Source organism: Ambystoma mexicanum, chromosome 7q, assembly GCF_040938575.1.
Source record: "Ambystoma mexicanum isolate Mex_15411 chromosome 7q, UKY_AmexF1_1, whole genome shotgun sequence".
NCBI classification, from domain to species: domain Eukaryota; kingdom Metazoa; phylum Chordata; class Amphibia; order Caudata; family Ambystomatidae; genus Ambystoma; species Ambystoma mexicanum.
Window position 1 is genome coordinate 1,017,743,304 of NC_090941.1, and position 19,948 is coordinate 1,017,763,251.

Below are 19,948 nucleotides of genomic sequence, written 5' to 3' on the forward strand. Positions count from 1 at the left end.
TGTTTATTTAACAAACGTGACCAAATCACGCTTGCATATGCCACTTATGAAATAACAAGTGTTTATTTAACAACTGCGACCAAGGCACGCTCACAGGTTCGCCCACTGTGTGCCAAAGCACCCCCTGAAGTGAAAGAGGGCTAAATTGTGTATTGTGTAATACCACGCTCACCCATGTTCCCCAAGAAGTAAAGAAGGGTTATTTAAGTGGCAAGTCTTTCCAGCAAGTACCTCACAAGTAGTAAAAAGTGTTTGGCCAGTTACCATATTAGAGTGATCCCCGTTATCATTGCAACACAGATGTGAATGCATGTGGAGGTTATTAGTATTGGCATATTATGCTCTTGCCAAACAGGCTACCAGTCATGTAAAGTGTTAGGGTCCTGACACGTGTACGTTTAAGTGCTAGCCCAAGTTATTATTGGTTGCAAAGCAGATGATCACTGAAAGATAGTCTGACACGGATCCAATAGATTAAACACCTTTAATCTAAGAAATATAGCATAGACCCCCAGCACGTCTTTACACCAGGCTGGGCAGTGCAACGGTTTAAGAACCAACATCAAACAAACATTCTTTTAGGTCTCACCAGGCTATGAAATTTTACATGGAACTATATTACATCATTCACATGAAACATTCTACACATAATATACAGTAGGCCTGGCAGCAACTATTTACACACACCAAGACACTTCATAACATATCTCCCTCCCTTATCCTACACAAGATCTTCTCACAACCGCTACTCTGTTTTATTCCAAACTTGTCCCCCATTTACTCTTACAGCACCCTTCAATACTGCAACCACCCGCACGGGATCAGAATATAAGAGGTCTCCCTTTCTCCTTATCACCACCTTCCTAATCCTTACATAATCTTCACATTCCACTATGAGTTCCTTATTTCCTCATTTCCTCTTCTCACATTTTCTCTCAAAACATACTGTTCCTTTTTCTCTTTGAGTGTCTTCCTCAATTTACCAATTACACAATCCTACTCACCTCCTCTATCCAGGCAAGGACACACACTTCTGAATATCCCTTGCGTCCTCTCATCAAGTGAAACAGAGACACGCTTGTGATGGCATGTGGCGCCATCCTTAATTCACAAATTCTTTCTTCAACAGTCATCTTCCTACTCATACCACACGCTCCCGCCAAACGAACGCCCTCCATTATACAACAATTAATTCTTTCCACCAATCCATTCCCTTTGGGATGGTACAATACTGCTCTTTTATGTGTAATACCGCAACCCTTCACTGACTCCTTAAAGCACCCTCCCGTAAACTGGGGAGCATTATCAGTCAAGACATACTTCGGAAATCCTTCTCTTCCAAAAACCTCATGCAAAAATTCCACTATTCTCCCTCCTTGATGTCTCTAACAATTTTGTATTCACACCATCTAGAAAATAAGTCTACCATCACCATAATAAATCTAGCTTGTCCATAACCCATTTCTGCAGGACCCAGGGTATCTAAAGCTACCTCTTCCGATACTCTCCCCGGAACATCATTGAGCATCATCGGCTGTCTTTTTGCCATTAACCCTTTGCAACTCTCGGTACAACCTGTGAGTCTTTCAATCTCTTCTCTACTTCTCTATCAAATCCGGGCCACCAGTAATCTCCCCTCAAAGCTGCTTTGGTTTTACTAACACCTAGATGACCTTTATGAGCTATATCAATCCTCCTTGTTCTGATATCTTCAGGCACCATGGCTCTACCCCATCGAAACATAATTCCCTATTTACCACTCCATTCCTCCAAAACTTCCCAAAACGGCCTCTCCTTCTGGGACAACTTGTTTTATTTCTAGGCTAACAACTTTCTATGTACATCTTTACTTTTGTCAAAACTTCATCATTTTCTGCTGACCTCACCCATTCCTCCTTACTCACAACATTATCGCCTGTGGCAAAAACCAACTCCATATCCTCATTTTGTGCTCTTTCCTCTTCCTTCCTTGCTAGCCTCGACAAACAATCTGCTAACACATTATCCTTTCCTTGTACCAGACACACTTCAAAACAGTGGCATTGTAATCTGTTGACCGATCCTGCTAATCGTCTAGAAACATTATCTAAACCTTTGTGTTAAAAAATCCCCTTCAAAGGCCTATGATCAGTCTTAATTATGAAATGTGCCCCCATACAAAACTCTTGAATTTTTGCACGGGCCAAAAGCACCCCAAAGCCTCCTTTTCCAGAATGGAGTACCTTCATTCTGCACATCTCAATGCTCTGGAAGCATGTGCTATTATTTCTTCTCCATCTTCAGAATTCACTTGTGACAATATTGCCCGTAGGCCCACATCAATAGCATCAACAGTGAAAATACTCCTCCTCCTCCTTGCGTCAAATTGTTTTCATGGTGCAGCCAACTCAATCTCCTCCTTTCCCATGCCTCATTCCACACAAATTCTTCTCCCTTCCTCAACAACTTTCTCATTTCGGTAACCATCTCGGCATAATTCTTTATGCATTTTTGATAAAATTCAAGCATACCGAGAAAGGAACGCAACTCTCCTTTGCTCTTAGGTTCCATAACCTCTTTGATTGCACTCACCATAGAGCTCTTGGGCTTTATAACTTGGGCAGAAATTTCGTGACCCAGGAAATCCACTTTGTTAACCCGAAACACACTTTTATTTTCTCAGTGTTATTTCTCCATCACCCAATATTTTCAAAACCTCACCTAATTTTTCATCATGGTTCCCCACATTCTCACCAGAAACTAGGATGTCATCCTGAAAACAGAATACATCATGAATTTTACTAAACAATTTGTCCATAATCTTCTGAAAAACGGAGGACGCCAATACAAGGCCAAATGGCATCCTCCTGTATTGAAACACACCCTTGTGCATAATGAAAGCTGTTAATTTTCTGCATTTTTCTTCAGGTTCCACCTGTTGATATGCAGATGCCATGTCAAGTTTTGAAAAGAAATGTCCTTGTCCCACCATAGACAGCATTTCACTCATATTTGGAGAGGGATGTCTATCCACCAAAACAGCTCGATTCACTTCCCTCAAAACCACACATAGCCTCAGATCCCCTGATGGCTTTTTGACAATTACTAATGGGGGCGTCCATTCCACACCTCCAGCTCTTTCAATTATACCCATATTCAATAATTTCTCTAACTCCTTCTTTACCTCTTCTCTCAAAGCAAATGGAACAAGTCTCAACTTGGCTCTCACAGGCACACACCCCTTCTTCAACACAATCTGATGTTGCATCCCTCTCACCTTGCCAATTCCTTTTCTGAACACACCCTCATTAGCATCTTCAACACATAGAAGTATTAACTTGCAAAACTTGATCATCCTGATTAGGGTCTAATCTCACCATCAATCTCTTTTGATCCCTCCAACCAAACAAGGTCATCCCCTTTTTGATAATATACAACTTTCCTTTGGCATACCTTCACTTCAATTCAAAATCAGCCAGGAATTATCCTAATAATTCTATGTGATCTTGTTCATACGCCCCGGATTTATATCCGGTTTGAATAGATTTCTGATTATCGCCCTCGATTTGCTCCTCAAATACCCTTCTGGACATCAAGGAAATCTTAGACCCAGAATCTTCCACCATCCTCACACTCCTACCGTTCAATTTTACACTTGCTTTAGGATGCTCACATTCAACATCATCATCATGAATTACATTCACTGTAATGTTTTGAACATGAGTATTTTCCTCTTCTTCCGAACACCAATTTCCATCTTCATTGTTGATCACCATAACTCTCCTTTGGTTTGTTTGATAGTTTTTGCAACAGTTGGCAAAATACCCTCTCCTTTTACATTTGGCACACACTGCCCTCCTTCCTGGACATGCCAATGTAGCTGTGAAATGGGTGTTGCTGGCACATCTGAAGCATAAGTGCTCCTTCTCATCTTTTCTTTCGCCTTTCCATGTTTTTTTCTTGTACTCAACCTTGTCCTTGCTATCGGGTTTATCTTTTCCCTTTTTCTTCTGCTTCGACTCAACCACATTGAGAACTTCTATCTTTTCTTTAGTGTTATCTTTTTTTGATATCTTTGCCACACAGGCCATGGAATGCTCCACTCTTTTCGCTATACTCAACACTTCTTCTAATGATGGTTCATCTCTCAACCATAACTCTTCACGTATCTTACTGCTGCTGCAATTGATCATAAATTGATCCCTGATGTGTTTGTCAAATGAATCTTTGAACTTACAAGACAGGGCTAAATGTCTTAAAGCTGTAACGATTTCCTCTACACTCTCACCAGGTTCGTGAACTCTAATTCCAAAGTTATATATTTCGAGTATCAAACTCGTTCTGGGATCAAAATGTATGTCCAGTTTCCTCAAAGCTATGTCCAACTCCGACATGCCATCACTGTCTCCTGCTTCTGGTAGGTCTGGCAACATATCATATATTCTCTGCCCTTCATACCCTAGAAATTGCATGAGCAACACTACCTTTCTGTCCATGGAAAATGAATTACCACATGCCGCCCTAATATAATGCTGAAACCCCTTCTTCCACTGTGACCACTACCCTTTTGGGGCTCCAGGAAATTCCATAAATAAAGATGGTCCCGGTAGACTTGTCATTGCCATGTTCTTGTCTGTATGCACACGTGGTGCCCTAAGAGTGGGATGCTCTTTAATCACTGTTCAGTGCCCTTTGTTTTATTGCTTTAGTCGCATTTACTGCCAATTCCTTCTTGTCCATGGTGTAAGGAATGTTGTGCCCCTTGAACTCTTTCTCACAAGTTACATCTGCTGTTTTTCTCTATATAATTGCAAATAATTGTATTTCACTTGAATTGTCGTCCCCCTTAAACTCTTTTTCACAAGTTGCGTTAGTTAATTGTCCCTTTCAGGCTGCTACTTGTAATTCATTTGAATTTGCTACCGCTTGTTTATTGTCTACGCGCGCATGCACAGCATCCTTTTTGTCCTCTAGTACGCATCAGCCATTGAAGCGCGCATGCGAGTAAAAGTCTTGCACATGCGCTCCGATTCCTCGTCTACACAGCGGTCAGGCGGTATGCCACGCGGGTGTGCAGTTGCGGTTCAGGTAAGCAAGCTCATTTTACCTTCCAAATGGTATTACGATTTCTGTGTCTTTTGCCTGCACGTGCTTCTCTGGCTCGACACTCGCAACCGAACATAACGAGCGAGGGCACTATACTTATACAACGTTGGGCACTGCATACGCCGTGGGACAAACAATGTTTTTGGCAGAGCGGCTTTGTAATCTTCTGGATTATGGGTGGTGGCGCTCACTCAGATGAGGAAGGATAAGCAATGTACTCATTGCTCGCACGACAGCCGATGTTGGCAGAGTGGTAATATGAAATATTCAGGCGATGAATGGGTTGCTAATCCATGGAACTGCAGTGCCGGGGGTCAGGATGAAAATCCTCGTCGCCAATGAAAGATAGTCTGACACAGATCCATTAGATTAAACACCTTTAATCTAAGACATATAGCATAGACCTCCAGCACATCCTTACATCGAGCTTGGCACTCCAACTGTTTAAGAACCAACATCAAACATAAACATTCTTTTAGGTCTCACCAGGATATGAAATTGAACATGGACTATATTACATCATGCACATGAAACATTCTATACATAATATACAGTAGGTCTGGCAGCAACTATTTACACACACCAAGATACTTCATAACAGTCACTAACCAAATGTGCTACAGAATGTGATGGGGTTCTACCATCTGAAGGGAGCCCATTATGAGTTTAATACAAATGAAACTGTAGTTAAGTCATTAGTTATCCTATTGTGAAGGGTATTGCATCCTTCAGTGTCATACTGGTATAAATGTGAAGTGCACCCATAGGAGACCAAATTAAGAATGTAAACAAAAAATCTGGTGCAAAACCTGGTGCAAAACATAGGGCAGCTGTCCAGTGGGGCTGGACATCCCATAAAGCAAATATTAGACCCCCCCAGGGTTCGTTTTTGCACATGTGTGCAGTAAGGTGTGGTATCCTTCTCTGAGGACTCCTACAGGTAGCTACTCTCGCCATTCCCCTTTTTCCCTTGGGAGAACCACCTTACATATTCATAACACATTTTGTAGCAGGACCGGTGTAGTATTTCTTAAAGAAATATACTTGGGTTGATCGTCCTTTCTTTTTTATTTATTTATTGCATTTGTTGATAGCGCCCTAGACCCGCAGGTATCACAGAGCTGGTAAGATTACAGAAAAAGGTACAATATAAATTGTTGACATTATTGAGGTTACAGTACTGTAACCTCAACAAAGTCAATGAAACAGATGACAAATAAAGCAGGGGTTGGACAAAAATGCTCAGTTGATCACTTAAAAAAGAAAAGCGCTATTATCGACATGAAGGCCGGTGCATGTTAGTCTTGTGCATGTTTATCTAAGGTAACTTCCAAAGTGGATCTCCTGCCATAATAGTGAGTTGGAGCAGGGGCGGCTGTAGGTATCAGAGCTTTCCTACCTTTGTGTAACATCCTCGTATCCATCTGATTCATCCTCAATGGTATCGTCGTCACTCGGGTAGCTATGCGGCTTCGGGAGTGGCCCTTCTCTCATGGCAACCACTTCGGACTGCAAAGAAGAACACACAGAGGTTCTTTATAGGTGGGATCAGTACAGAAGGTTCAAGAGGGCTAGACTAGGAACCTATTTGATAGTGGCCTCAACAGTCCTTAAAGGGGTCACTCTTTCAAAAGAAAGCCCAGTAAGCTGATTACCACATAAACAAATAATTTCTGATTTTTCTGGGTGGGAGGGACATAATGAGCAGGGTAGGGAAGGTATTTCTGCCCTTGTATCTTTTGTAGGTAACATGGTATTAATAAGCGATTGACCCTTATTGTAGTGTGATGCATGAAAACAATTTCAAACCCCTGCGGCAGTCATCTATTTTTCTCACTTTAGCCGTATCCAGCACAGAAGAACAGAAGGAGCCGAAGCAGTGAACGCTGGTTTAGCAGGCAGGAAAAGTGGTACATTACATGTCTTCGGGGCAACATATCGGTTTCAAAACCAATTGAGGAATGTTCCAAACACAGGATAACAGAAACAATAGCACTGCTATAAAGGTCAACAAAATCCTACTTCACTTAGTATGATCACAGTGCACCACCATGTGTATGCTTCCATAAGCAACCCCACATGCTGGATGTCTGTAATTCACCAAAACCTCAAATATTATAATGCTGGATTTGTTTTGTGAAAGACGATGAACCCCTTTTCACTAACAATTTTCACTCTAACAAAACAATTTTTTTTAAAAGCAATGAATTTAATGATTTCTTTTTTTGTCCACTAAAACAAACCAACCGCTGATTTAAATCCACCGGAAAGGATTCCACAGTTAATTTTTGGGCAAAATAGTGAATTGTTTTGATTTTAGAATCAAATTGCTTGATTTTAGAATCAAATTGCTATATACAAAAGAAGCAACTTTATTCAGTATTGTAGGAATTCAACAATTCCATGTGTTAGATCAGCGTATTATAAGATATTGTCCAACTAAAACATGTTTATCATTTTACTCTGGCACTAGGGGGCTGGACAAGGTAGTTGCCATTGCAGTTAGAACAAAAATCATTGGTTATAAAGAACACATACTGGATTTCGAGAGCAGGCTAAGCATCTCTCCATTTCCTCAGAATTTCTGCAATTTTGCCCCAACAAATTCAACATGAAATATTCTTTAGTAACACACACTTCCTGGACATAACCATGGGAGAGGGGGAACCATAGAAACATCCATGTACAAAAAACTTGCACACATGAACAAATGGTGTACATGGGTTAAGTTTTCTACCAAACCATGGACATCTGCAATCTATGGCTGGGTGATCAGTTGCCACCACATATTGTTGGCGCAAGTGGCAGATAATCTCACTGTGCTCTAGCACCTTGAAGCCTCTGTGTGCTAGATGGAATTACCAATAAAATATCTCAAATTAAATAACCAGACAGACTCAAAGGAGATGGTAAAATACTGCTTTAATATCAAAGAAGTAAAGCAGGGCAAATAAACACTAATCAAATCGATTTATGCAGGATCACAATGTCTTTTTCATTATACTCAGTTCATATAATGCTAGATGCACCATCTATGACATCATCCTACCTGGCAAACTATAACACCTATCGAGGGGTGGGATTGGATTAGAGGGAACAGGTCTACATATAGATAGTACGCGTGTTAATTCCTCATTGGCAGTCTCTGGTCTGTGAGACACACTCTGAGCTACTTCTAAACACGTGGTGTAATATACACGTCATATCAGAGAATATGGCAGCGGAATAATACTTTGCAACATTGTATGTAAAAGTGCATGGCAGACTTTTCTGATTGGTTGGCAACCCAAATCCAAACTTGGACATTCGGCTTGCTAGCAGCACGCACATAGAAACGAAACCCAAGTGCTTGGTAATACGTCAGCTCTCCCTGTGTTTTCCCAATTAGTCTACCCCCTCTCATCGGTAGGCCTCAAGCCAGTGCCTTCTATTTGAAGGCTGATCTTGCCAGTCTGCACTGTCTCGGGACATTCCAGGGATTGTAGGCACACCATTATCTTATCTTCAGACTCAATGAATAGCCCTTGTTTGCAAGCTCTCCATCACATGTCAAGAGACCATGAATGTGTCCATGTCGGCAGTGCATTAAACACCACCTGATTCAATTATGCTGGGTGCAGTTGCTCCTCTTGGCCTTTAGAGACTTGCTCACTCTATCCCATATAAACTTTGTGCACTTTTAATTGTCCAATACTTGGCATTTGTAAATGTTCTTGTTCCTCCTAATCTTTGGGAAATATGTCCTTGCACATGGTCTGCTCATTCTGCTCTCTTCATGCTTTTCCTCCATCTCTCGAAATAGCATCCTTGGTTCTAAGCAAATGTACTCCTCTATATTGCAAGGAAAAACAACTCCTTCATCATCTTCTCACTTTAAGATCCTGGGCTCGTATTCTGAGGTTGCTGGGTTGATTGACATAAGCCGTTGTCTATTTTCTTCAGATGGTTATCTTAAACGTTGAATATATACCTCCATACTGTTGATTCTCTTGGAAATCCGTATGTGCCCTCTTCTTGCGTCTTCTTATTTTGTTTCCTTTCCTCGTCTGACATTATTATGCCCCAACTCGTATGACTATTGTCCTCTTCCATGTCCTCAATAACTAACACACTCAAGGATATAGTTCTATAATCATCTACTCTGACGTCATCCAAGTTTCCTCCTGTTCCTCTAAAGGATGTGCCTTGTTCACCAGCCTGAGTTCTCTACCCTTCCTTATCCCTCATTTAGTTTCCCCATCCTTGTTTCTATAGTCTCTGTCTCTTCTTCTCTCCATGTTGGCATATCTAATGGTCCTCACCACACTCCAAGGAACAGTTCTGAACCTCTCTCCTTTTCAGTTCGTTCATGTTTACCTCTACGGCATAGACATTCAGTCTCATCATCTTTAAATCTCCTACTTCTGTTAATTTCTTCCTCCCTTCTCCTTATTTCCCTTAATTCCTCTTCCTCTCACCTTCTTTCTAACCTACATGTTTTCAATCTTTGGGCTTCTATTTCTTCTCGTTTCTCTCCTTCTAGCCTCTCCTTTTCCCTTTTTGCCTCATGCATTCTTCGTTCTTCCATTCCTTGTCTCTCTTTTGTTTGTATAGCCTCTCTTCTTCCTTCTCTTTAACTTTCTTATCTTACTCTTTCCTTTCCTCTCTCTTTTGGACTCTTCCAATACCTTTATAATCTAGTTTAAGCAATATTTGCCCTCCCATCCGTTCGTTCTGCACTATTGTCATACCCTTAGCTATATCGGTTATTCTTTTTTGTTTCTCTGCCTCTTCCTCTATCTCTATCTATTTCTTCTGTCTATCTTTTTATGTTCACGCTGCTTACTTTCATCGCGTGTCCATGTATATTTGCGTTCTCTGCTTTTATTCTCTTCCTCTGTCTCTTCACTAGTATAGACAGGGGGTTTGTATGGTGGATTAAAATACCCCACTGCTGCTTTTAATTCCTTTAGAGGGTAAAATCCCTTCTCTTCCTCTTCCATGTCTTGTTTCTCGCGAGGGGAAAGAGGAGCTGAAGGCGTTACATCTTCCCCTTTATGCTGACTAAGCATCCACTCCCTATAGACTGGGTCTTCTTTTGCATTCTGGTACATTTTCCAAAGTTCTAGTGCTGCCAATCCATTCTCTAGCTTCTTTCCCTTATGCGTGGCATGTAAATATGTTGTCAGGTTACGTAATACCGTATTTGACAACAAACCTCTTGTAGGCCAGGACATAAATGTCTTATTGGTAGGGCCCTTAATCCATTCGGAATGGTATTGCATAATCTTAGCTGAATATCCTGGTAGTGTTCAGCAAAGGTGTGTGAGAGGTGTTTCTTCCATTATGACTAGCCAATTCAGACTGTCAATACTTACTCGATTTTTTCTCTTACTTCCAAGTTTATTAAATCTATCGCTTCAATATATTTCAGTAGGCAACATTAATCGGCACTCGTATTCCAGGAGATCAGAATACTTTGCCCTACCAACGGGTTTCTTTCTTTAAAAAACAAAATCTATTTGACACTATTTTTTGAACTCCTTCATTTACACATTCTGTTGATTATTTTTATTTCGTTCTTTGTAATATTTCTTTTTATTTACTTTATTCTGTCTTTGTTTTTCATTTTAACGTGTTATCTTTAATAAACCACAGCAGAACCCTTTACATATGTGCACTTCCTATATATACATATATTCCCATTTACGTACGACTTTCTCCACTGCCTTAGTGAATGCATTCTCCTCTCTTTTTATTACCCTTTTTGGGAGTTTGATACACACTCTTCCAATAGGCTCTGCGTTTAGGAATCCTTAATTCTCTGATATGCAACTAAAGCGTGTGCCCTTTCCGTCTCTCTTGAACCTATGAATTCAAAGTATTCTTATCTCTCTTTTTACTATAATCTCCAAACATCCATCCTTACATCTCTCATTTACAACATAGCCCAATAACAATCCCTCCCCTCTTATGCTTTTACCAGCTATGATGGTCTACTTACATCTGGCCCTCAGCTCGAGTCCTTCGGCATCGACTCTCCCTCAATCGAACAGTTTGCCTTTCGTCCGCGGGGCACCTGCGGGGACCTGTCGACTATATGTTGATCACGTGATACTCTTGTGCACCGCTCACCGCAGCAAACTCCACGCTCATCTGGCTTGTGACGGGAGCCGTAGAGCATCCGGGAATCTAGGTCTGGGATCTAGGTCTATTAGACTTGAATGATCCACGCTGCTACCAAATGTGCTGTAGCACCTTGAAGCATTCTGTGTGCTAAATGGAATTACCAATAAAATATCTCAGACCAAATAACTGGTCAGACTCAAAGGAGATGGTAAAATACTGCGTAATCTCAAAGAAGTAAAACAGGGCGAATAAACACTCATCAAATAAATTTATGCAGGATTACAATGTCTTTTCGATTATACTCAGTTTATATAATGCTAGATGCGTCATCTATGATGTCATCCTATGTGGCAAACTGTAAAACCTACCGAGGGTGGGATTGAATTAGGGGAACATGTCTACATATAGATAGTACTCATGCTAATCCCTCATTGGCGGTCTCTTGTCTGTGAGATACACCCTGAGCTACTTCTATACACGTGGTCTAATATACTCATCATAGCAGAGAATATGGCAGCATAATAATACTTTGCAACATTCTATGTAAGAGCACATGGCAGACTTTTCTGATTGGCTGGCAACCCAAATCCAACCTTGGCCATTCAGCTCGCTAGCAGGATGTACATAGAAACGAAACCCAGGTGCTTGGAGATTCGTCAGCTCTCCCTATGTTTTCCCAATACGTCTACTGTCTCTCATCGGTAGGCCTCATGCCAGTGTCTTCTGCTTAAAGCCTGACCTTGCCAGTCTGCACCGTCTCGGGAAATTCGAGGGAGTGTAGGCCCACCATTATCCCAGCTTCAGACTCAATGAATAGCACTTGTTTGTGAGCTCTCCATCATGTGTTAAGAGACCATGAATATGTCCATGTCAGCAGTGCATTAAACACCACTTGATTCAATTATGCTGGGTGCAATTGCTCCTCTTGGCTTTTAGAGACTTGCTCACTGTATCCCATATAAACTTTGTGCACTTTTAATCGTCCAATACTTGGCATCTGAAAATGTTCTTGTTTCTCCTAATCTTTGGGAAATATGTTCTCGCACATAGTCTGCTTGTTAGACTCTCCTTGTGCTTTTACTCCATCTCTCGAAATAGCATCCACGGTTCTAAGCCAATGCACTTATCAATTTTGCAAAGGAAAACAACTTCATCATCTTCTCACTTTAAGATCCTTGGCTAGTATTTTGAGGTATCTGGGTTGATTGACATAAGCCGTCGTCCATTTTCTTCTGATGGTTGTCCTAAACTTTGAATACATACCTCTCATAAGCAAGCTTCTAAATGTTTTTACTACCTTGAGGTTCAGCGTATTTACATTGAGTGACTTCATTCTTCTCTGTGTTCATAATTCTGCGTTCATAATTACTGTATCGGAGGGTACATGTTTCTGTGCTTCAGTTACATCGTCATTCTTAAGTATTTTCATATCGTTTCAGCACAGGTTCTTACATCTTCTTTATGCCATTCTTTTGCTGTCATCTGGCTTTGTTTTAACGCGTGTCCATTCTGTTCATGTCTGCATTTCAACAGCGCAGCAAAGTACATCCTTCTTGGTAACTTTCCTCCACTATGTCAGCTTGCAGGTACACTCTGAAGGGTTGTCTGAGTGCATATCGTCTCTCATATACTCAACATGGTGCAGGAATATTGCAATGATTCAAGCATGGGTTCCCCATCATGGCTCTTCGTCTGTCATCCCAATATGATGGTGGCAAGGGGGCAGAGACTAGGGAGAAGACAGGTACCTGCAGGGACTAGGGAGAAGACGGGTACCTCCTCCTCCTCTACATCACTCTATATCTACGACAGTGCAATTCTAAAACACAAAGTGGCAGATTATTTTAAGGCGTGCTTCGAATACTCTGAGAGAACCTCTAAAAACGTTGTGTTGATTGTTCTTAAATTGTAAGATAGGGTGACAGATACTCACAGGTAGTATAGGGAGGGGGCAGTTGGGCACATTTTACATGTTGTTTCTAGCAAGCATGCTGTGGGAAACCTGGCGGTATTCTCCCACCCACTCCCTCAGTATCTGTCATGAACCGCCAATTACGTCCATTCTGGACTTCGTGGTCCCTGACCCATAGAGGACTGAATTCCGTGATCCTTCCAACAAGGCTGTTGCATACGAAACACAGTTTACCAGCCTTTACGCACTATGTTCAAATCTCCTACAAAAAATGTCACACCCCTGCGGCTCTGTGCGTCTCAACGCTACCACTTTGAGTAGTCAGACGTGTGTTGCCGGAGTTCGCAAGGTACCTCCTTCCGAGTCCCGTTTCCCATTTTCCTGATTATACTCCCTTTCCGTCCCCTTTCCTAGTCCTACCTTCTTCCGTGCTGATCTTCCTGTATTTCTCCTGTGCTCGGTTCACGGCGGTCCGTACCTCCGAGTCAGGATACTGTTTCCTTCCTGGTTCCCGGTCCTGGATATTTGAAGGTCCTGGATATTTGAACGCTACTTGGCGTAGGACTTGCAATTCTCACGCTGGAATCCGAAGACCTGCACACGGGCCTGTATAAATCCCGGACCGTGCAAAAGAAGGAAGTCACATCCAAGAAGGTCGCAAGCAAAGAGAAACAGGTGAGAAGGGGAGAGACTTGTGACAGGATCTTCCATTCAGGTGGCCAGGGATGGGCCATCGCTTTTGGATCCCGACCCGGGGGGTGGACAAGTGAGGGAGGATTACCGGAGTGGAGGGTCATGAGGGGTTGGGAGGAGGATGCCGGAGGGCAAAACACGGTATTCCCCCAGTACCAAATATACTCTGACATACTCTCCCTCAGCCTTTATGGGGTATCTCACCCCATCTCTCCTTCCCCATTTCTGACAAATACTGAGACAAAGAAGAGGCACTAAGATCACTAAAGATTACCCTTAGGAATAACATGAGGAACATAAGGGAAACCTACCCTAGAAAGAACTAATTTGTCCCACTAATAAAGTCAGGCATGGTCAGGCATCTAATAGTAAGCATTCACACCTGAATCCACTTCAGTGGTCTTTTCACTATAAAAGATGTGGTCTTACACAAATGGATGAGTTACTAATAGGGCAAGCAGGAGAGCGAGCTGAAAGGAGAACCGAGACGCCAGGATCGCCCAGGGCCGGAGGCCAGAGACCAGGATGCAGAAATGTTGAGAAGCGGCAGATTGAAAGAGCCGAAGCGTGGCAAGGAAGCCATGCCTCCAGGGAGCCAAGAAGGGTCTGTCATGATGCCTACCCCCAGGCATCCGGACCAAGCCCATCAGCCCCGGGAGCAGGCATCTAGACATTTAGTAAAACCTCAGCAGCCCCGGCTAGGGGCTATCTGGGTTCAGTCCTGGCGCCCTAGGCGCCAGGCTCATAGTAGAAATCAGTCCTGGCGCCTAAGGCGCCGGGCTCATAGTCATTACTTACCTCAGGCAGACCATGCTGCAAATGACTCCAATCCAACATGAAGCCTGAAAGGGACTATTATTCTACAGGGACTATTTTTTACTCGGGTGTGGTTCTACGGACTTCTTACCTGGGACTACTTTTGAGGCTATTTAAACCACGCCCGACCAGCAACACACGCTTCGCGTTATTCTGCATCCAGCAGCGTAACGCTCACCGTGCCTGCAGCCTGCATCCAGTCTTCTGCCACGCCCGCCTCGTATCAGGAGCTCCTAAAACAAAGAGGAAAGAAAGGGACAAGGTTAGAAAACAAACTTATTTCTATTCCACACCTGATTCTGGATCCATCTCGTCTCCGGACCTGTAAAGAACATCATTTCTGCACGCGCCACACCATACTCACCAGTCTTCACAGCATCCTTCTGGTCGGCGCTACCTCCATCATTTCTTCGCCGAAATTCGGCACCTAGGAGACAAAAGAAAACCACAAGGTGAGCCGAGGGAACCAACAAATATAATTCTTACCACCATAGACTTACCTGATTTACCACCGGAGGCATCCTTTTGTGACTCTCCATATTTTCACGTGCCGCATCTGTAAAGAGAAACAAAACAACACATTTTCCACGTGCAACATTTACCGGACAGCGCCGGGTAATACAGACTCTTACCTAAGCGCCACCAGCTGCCACAAGAGCATCTTTTCACGAGCCAGCTGCAAGACAAGAAAGGAAGGGGGGAACAAGAGTGAACATCGGACATATTGAACTCTATGAACTTAATACTTACTGGTCCTCACCAGGAACCTCAGAGTCAATACTCTCCGGAACTCTCCTGAGCCTTCAAACCAGTGAAGTAACTGAAATCGACGCACCCCTGCAAATCCACACAGGATGGAGAGCTCATCTTTCAAGAATATAAGGTGAGATTACTGCGAGGGCATTTCGGAGGTGATTAGTTGGGGAGGACTTTGGGGGTGCCATCACTTGAATCCACAAGTGGCTAAATCCATCTCTCCACTTGCAGGAGAATATTTCTACGGGTTAAGCAGACAAGATTAGGAGGGCAGATCCAGTCAGTCATCGCTGCACTACGCATCACGTGGGTGGAGACCGCAGCTGTCCGGGTCTGACCGACGCCCCTGTGGGAGCCAGGTGAGCGTAACAGGGTCTGAGTATGGGAGCCAAGAGGTGTGCTGGTCCTCTGTAGAATCTGTGAATGCGAATGCTCGTTCACCTGGGCCGGTGAGACAGCCCAGGAGTGTCCGAGGGGCAGTCGGTGAGACCCTGACCTCGGAACAAAGAGTCGTTGTGGAGCTGAAGCACAGAAGTCCGTTCGGTATGTCTGAAAGTATTGCAGAGCTGGGTTGTGAAGAGCGCGATAGAAAGTAACACTAGAAACGCGTAAGAAAGAGAACCACGTTTGAGTGAGTGTTCGATTGAAGCAAACAGAAAGATTAAACAAGGCAACAATGCAAGTAACAGTTTAAGCGCCAAACTAGGGAAACGCGCATTTATGAAATAATAAATGGAAGCAAGTCAGACAACCAAGTGATGCAAGTGTAAAGAGGGCCAAAAGCACATGGAAAAGATACAAGAGGCACAAAAGGAAAAGACAGTGTAAAAAGAGTGCGAGTGGCCCGGAAAGAAAGAAACAAGTGCAGGAGTGCACGAAAGAGTGAAAGAAGTGTGCAAGAGGCACAAAACAGAGAAGGAATAAAGGACAGTGCCAGTGGGCACGACAAAGGGAAAAGTACAGAGAATAAAGAGGGGCAAGAGGGGCCGAGTGGTCACGCTGAGGAAAAGTAAACAGCCTGGCGTTTTCGAAAAGCCTTTGAATATACCCCATGAGAGGATGGAATATAAGACAGAAGATATATAAGGAAAGGGCACATCCTGACCAGCTGAATTGGTGTTTAAAACTAGAGGGGCCTGAGAAACTAAAAAGCAACTGTGTCAGACTTTGTGTTTTGAAAGCTTGAAGAGGCCTGAGCTTGGGGAAGAGGACACCGAGAGGCCTATTGAGGAAAGCAGCCTTTGTGGGGAAAGCTGGAAGAGGCCTGTACTTGGGGAAGGGAACCACGAGGGGCCTACTGAGTAAAGTAAAGGGAGCAAGTGGAAGCTTAGGGAAGGGAATCCCAAGGAACTGAAAAGACAATGAAGGTATTTGAAATCACTCTAATGGCCCTGTGAAGAAGGTTTTACGAATAGTCCTGTTGAGTGATCCCAACTGTGTGAAATTGACCATATTGCCGCTAATAAGAAGAGCACCTGAAACCAACTTTGTTTTGCCATTTTTGTTGAATCAATATTTTTCCTTTTCAAAAGACTTTGCCATCACACGTTTGTAAAGCGTTAGGGCAAGCATAGGTTTAGATACAGACAGACTCATTTTGGACTATAAAACAACAACGGCCATTACAAATATCAGTTAAGGGAACCATCCCTTTAGAGGTAGGACCCGTCTGGCATTCCACCAACCCAGGAACCTTAGTAAATAAAGGTTTTAAAATGAACCCTTTTGAGTCTGTATTTCTCTTGATACCATGTCTGCCTCACATAGCCTTATTTGAGAGAGAGTGGTGGCAAATAGATGGCAGTGTATTAAAGGTGCTAATTCAGCCCATATGGGGGGGCGCACCTACCACCTAAGGCAGTAAGCAAGTGGGGCTGTGGCACCTCCTAGGGCGGAAAAGCATGGGTACACAAACAAACTGCAGTCACACCATGAAGGCCTCAAAGCGAAATGCAGGGGTAGGGATGCACTGTGTATGCCATTGGCCCATGGAGCTTTTGTATATTACGAGAAAGGGAAACATCCCAGGCAAACACATTTAGCAGGGATGCCCCCAGGTTAGACCTTGCTCAGGAAACCTGCTGTGAACACATAAGCAGTACACCACGGGTTAGGAAAGAGGGAAACGATCTCATGCTGCGTGACACGGGCAGACCGAAATAGCCAAGACAACACTGGGTGATGTAAGCGAAGCTGGCCTTGGCAACAAAGGCCTGCAACTAAGGCTACACCCCTGTCCGAGCCAAACTGCATCCAGAAGCCCATCCGTCGAGCTTGAGCTCGCACCGCACTGCAGGAGCAGTGACACCCCCATCTGACTGCAACAAAGGTAAACCAGAGGGATTTACCATGCACTCTTCGGCTTCCACTACGTTACAGGAATACTTTTATTAGAATCTGCAGCCCACTCGCATAAAATCCTTATTTCATGCTGCCATCTGCCTACAAGTGTTAATTTGCACTGTATGAACTTATTAAGTGAGTTTAAAATCGCTGCCATTAGTAACCACAAGGGTGGTTACAAGATGGCCGCCGCCTGTTCCCGAGTCCTCCCCTCTTAATTTCCTGATTTATATGTTGCTGATTGGCTGCTCTCATTCATAAGATCCAATCAGAATTCACTGGTAGGCGAAGCCGGCCTTCGCAACAAAGGCCTGCAACTAAGGCTACACCCCTGTCTGAGTCTGTCGGATCCGTAAGGGCTGGGGGGGCTACCCCAAGCCTATGCACTGTTACCCAATCTGCTTGCTACTTTCATCACGATAATCTACAATCCCATGATCCATCATGCACTCCTGCATCATTCAAAAATTCAAAACCTGCAGGAAGACATTATCTACTTGCCTGGAAACTATTGCGCTACGTTTTCAAATAACAATTACAGTGACTGCGTAGCCCTTAACGTTTACCATAGGCACTTTATCCAGCCACGTCACGCGTTCCTGTCTCTCTGCACTTCACGCGAATAGTGCTTATCCCACCTAGCATGATATATTACCTCTGCTAACTGTATGCCGCACCGATCTGGTATGTGCGCATTGCGAATGCTGTTGTCCAACCATCAGTGTAACACCTACCTATTCTCACTAACTTGTCAATCCCGCATGGTGAAATTGCTTACTTGTTACACGCCGCAACTGCAGTCACAATATTCTGCACACCTGCATAAGTCGCTGGATAAATTTAACAAATGTACTGTCCAAGATCAATGTCCTGGAGCTCCGAGCCGTGTTCTTGGCCCTCAGGTTGTTCCTTCCGTCCCTAAAGGGCAAGGTGGTAAGAGTCTTCACTGACAACACCACCACGATATTCTACATCCAGAAGCAGGGGGGCACCAGATCTCCAGTCCTATCCAAGGAAGCCCAGGATCTGTGGCACTGGGCCGTCACCCATGGGATGTTCCTGGTACCCTTCCATCTGGCAGGAATCAAGAACACCATCGCTGACTCACTCAGCAGGGAGCTGCGCTCGTGCCACGAGTGAGAGCTGCGGCAGGATCAAGTGGATCTCCTATTCCGACGATGGGGCAATCCCCTGATCGAACTATTCGCGACGCGACGAACACCAAGTGCTGGAGGTTCGCCAGCAGGTTTCCCCAGCCGGGGAGCATGGGCGATGCCTTCTCATTCCCCTGGGACGGCCTGTTCCTGTATGCGTTCCCACCGTTGCCGCTACGACTCATCAGTCAACTCAGACGGTCCCAGTGCAAGATGATCCTCGTCGCACGTGCGTGGCCGAGGCAGATTTGGTTCCCGGACCTTCTAGACATGTCAGCGTCCCCCCCAGTCAAACTGCCGACGGACGCAGATCTTCTCGCCAGGGAAGGAGGCGCCATCCTCCACCACGACCCGGGGTCGCTGAACCTGCAGGGCTGGCTCCTGCAGCACTAGAGTTCGGAAGATACGATATCCCGGCGGACTGCAAGGAGGTGCTTGCAAAGGCCAGGGCGTCCTCGACTCTCAAGTGCTATGGACACAAATGGAAGAGGTTCTCTGTCTGGTGCCATGAACAGAAGATTATCCCTCTGCGGATTACGGCCCCTCAAGTGCTGCCGTACTTGCTGTCGCTGGCCATGGCGGGGCTGGCACATGCCTCTAACAAGATCCATCTGGCGGCTATCTCCCGCTACTCCAGAACTCCGGGGCGGTCATCCCTGTGGTCTCATTGCCTGGTGAAGGAGTTCATGCAAGGACTGTTCCGATCGTTCCCACCGGTGAAGGCTGCGGCCCCGGTGTGGGAGCTCAACGTGGTGCTGACCAGGCTCATGGGGCTGCCATTCGAGCCTCTGCATTCGGCACCGTTGAAGTTCCCGTCGTGGAAGACAGCGTTTCTTGTGGCCATCACCTCCGCTCGACGAGTGGGAGAGATCCAAGCCCTCTCCTGTAAACTTCCATACCTGACATTCCACGAGACAAGGGTGGTGCTGAGGACGCACCCCTCCTTCATGCCCAAGGTGCCGTCAGACTTCCATCTCAACGAGCCCTTGGTGTTACCTGTTTTCTTCTCGTCGCCTTCATCGCCGGCTGAGAGGACTTTGCACTCGCTGGATGTGGCTAGAGTGCTGAAGTTCTACATGGA

General features: G+C 44.3%; 1 protein-coding gene across 8 annotated transcripts in view; it reads right to left on the reverse strand.

The window, feature by feature from the left end:
* ARAP1 (ArfGAP with RhoGAP domain, ankyrin repeat and PH domain 1) overlaps positions 1 to 19,948 on the reverse strand; it is a 2,533,956-nt gene that overhangs the window by 1,435,178 nt on the left and 1,078,830 nt on the right. For all 8 annotated transcript variants that reach the window (XM_069640265.1, XM_069640269.1, XM_069640262.1 and 5 more), the window contains one exon: positions 6,485 to 6,594. In XM_069640265.1, coding sequence (XP_069496366.1) covers positions 6,485 to 6,594 — 110 coding nt within the window. The remainder of the gene's footprint in view (positions 1 to 6,484; positions 6,595 to 19,948) is intronic.